The sequence below is a fragment of the Guillardia theta genome, assembly GCF_000315625.1.
Source record: "Guillardia theta CCMP2712 unplaced genomic scaffold GUITHscaffold_214, whole genome shotgun sequence".
Taxonomy (NCBI): domain Eukaryota; class Cryptophyceae; order Pyrenomonadales; family Geminigeraceae; genus Guillardia; species Guillardia theta.
Genome location: NW_005434462.1, coordinates 50,732 through 51,350, shown reverse-complemented (window position 1 = coordinate 51,350; position 619 = coordinate 50,732). Strand labels below are relative to the sequence as shown.

The window sequence follows — 619 nt, the reverse complement described above, 5'->3', positions numbered from 1 at the left end:
TCCTCAGCTCACACCAGCAACTTCACCTCAACGATGCTGTCGAGCACGTAGCAGGGGATGTCAACCTCCTCCACCGCCACAGCTGGGGGGAGCAGCTCGCTGCTCTTTGACAACTCCAGCAGGAACTCAGCTGGGGAAGGAGGGCCCTCGTCCCCTCACCTTGTTCCTCTCGTGCAGCAGCGCGTCTCTCACCGCCTTTCTCACCTTCCTCTTGTGCCCGGCGACCGAGTGCGCCCCGCACTCCTGCCACGTCATCAGCTACCCCAGCTCTACTCCTGCTCAGCCTCCCCAGCTCCCCTCCTGCTTACCCTCCGCCAGCTGGCCCGCGCCTGCCTGTGCTTGACAAGCTGAGAGAACCCCACGGGCGCGAAGTCAACCTGGCGGTCAAGTCAACCAGCAGCAGAGGCGGGGGCAGGCAGTACCAGCAGGAGGTCAGCCCCTTCCTCCAGCAGCGCGGAGATCTCCGACGTGATCTCCGTCAGCCTCTCCATCGCCTTCGGTCGGATCGGCACGCAGGAACAGAGCAGCCTGTGCTTCTCCTCAGCTTCGTCGCGACCTTTTACCACCCAACTACTAGCCAACTCCTCCTCGGAACTTCTCTCCTCCTCCTCCTCCTCCA

At 63.2% G+C, this 619-nt stretch overlaps 1 protein-coding gene across 1 annotated transcript in view; it reads right to left on the bottom strand.

Moving 5' to 3' along the window:
• Window positions 1–8: 8 nt before the first annotated feature.
• Window positions 9–619, bottom strand: part of GUITHDRAFT_121137 (hypothetical protein) — a gene marked incomplete at both ends in the record, with an annotated part of 2,145 nt that continues 1,534 nt past the window's right edge. Inside the window, 4 exons of the mRNA XM_005819620.1 lie at window positions 9–104; window positions 160–243; window positions 309–377; window positions 423–556. Coding sequence (XP_005819677.1) covers window positions 9–104; window positions 160–243; window positions 309–377; window positions 423–556 — 383 coding nt within the window. The remainder of the gene's footprint in view (window positions 105–159; window positions 244–308; window positions 378–422; window positions 557–619) is intronic.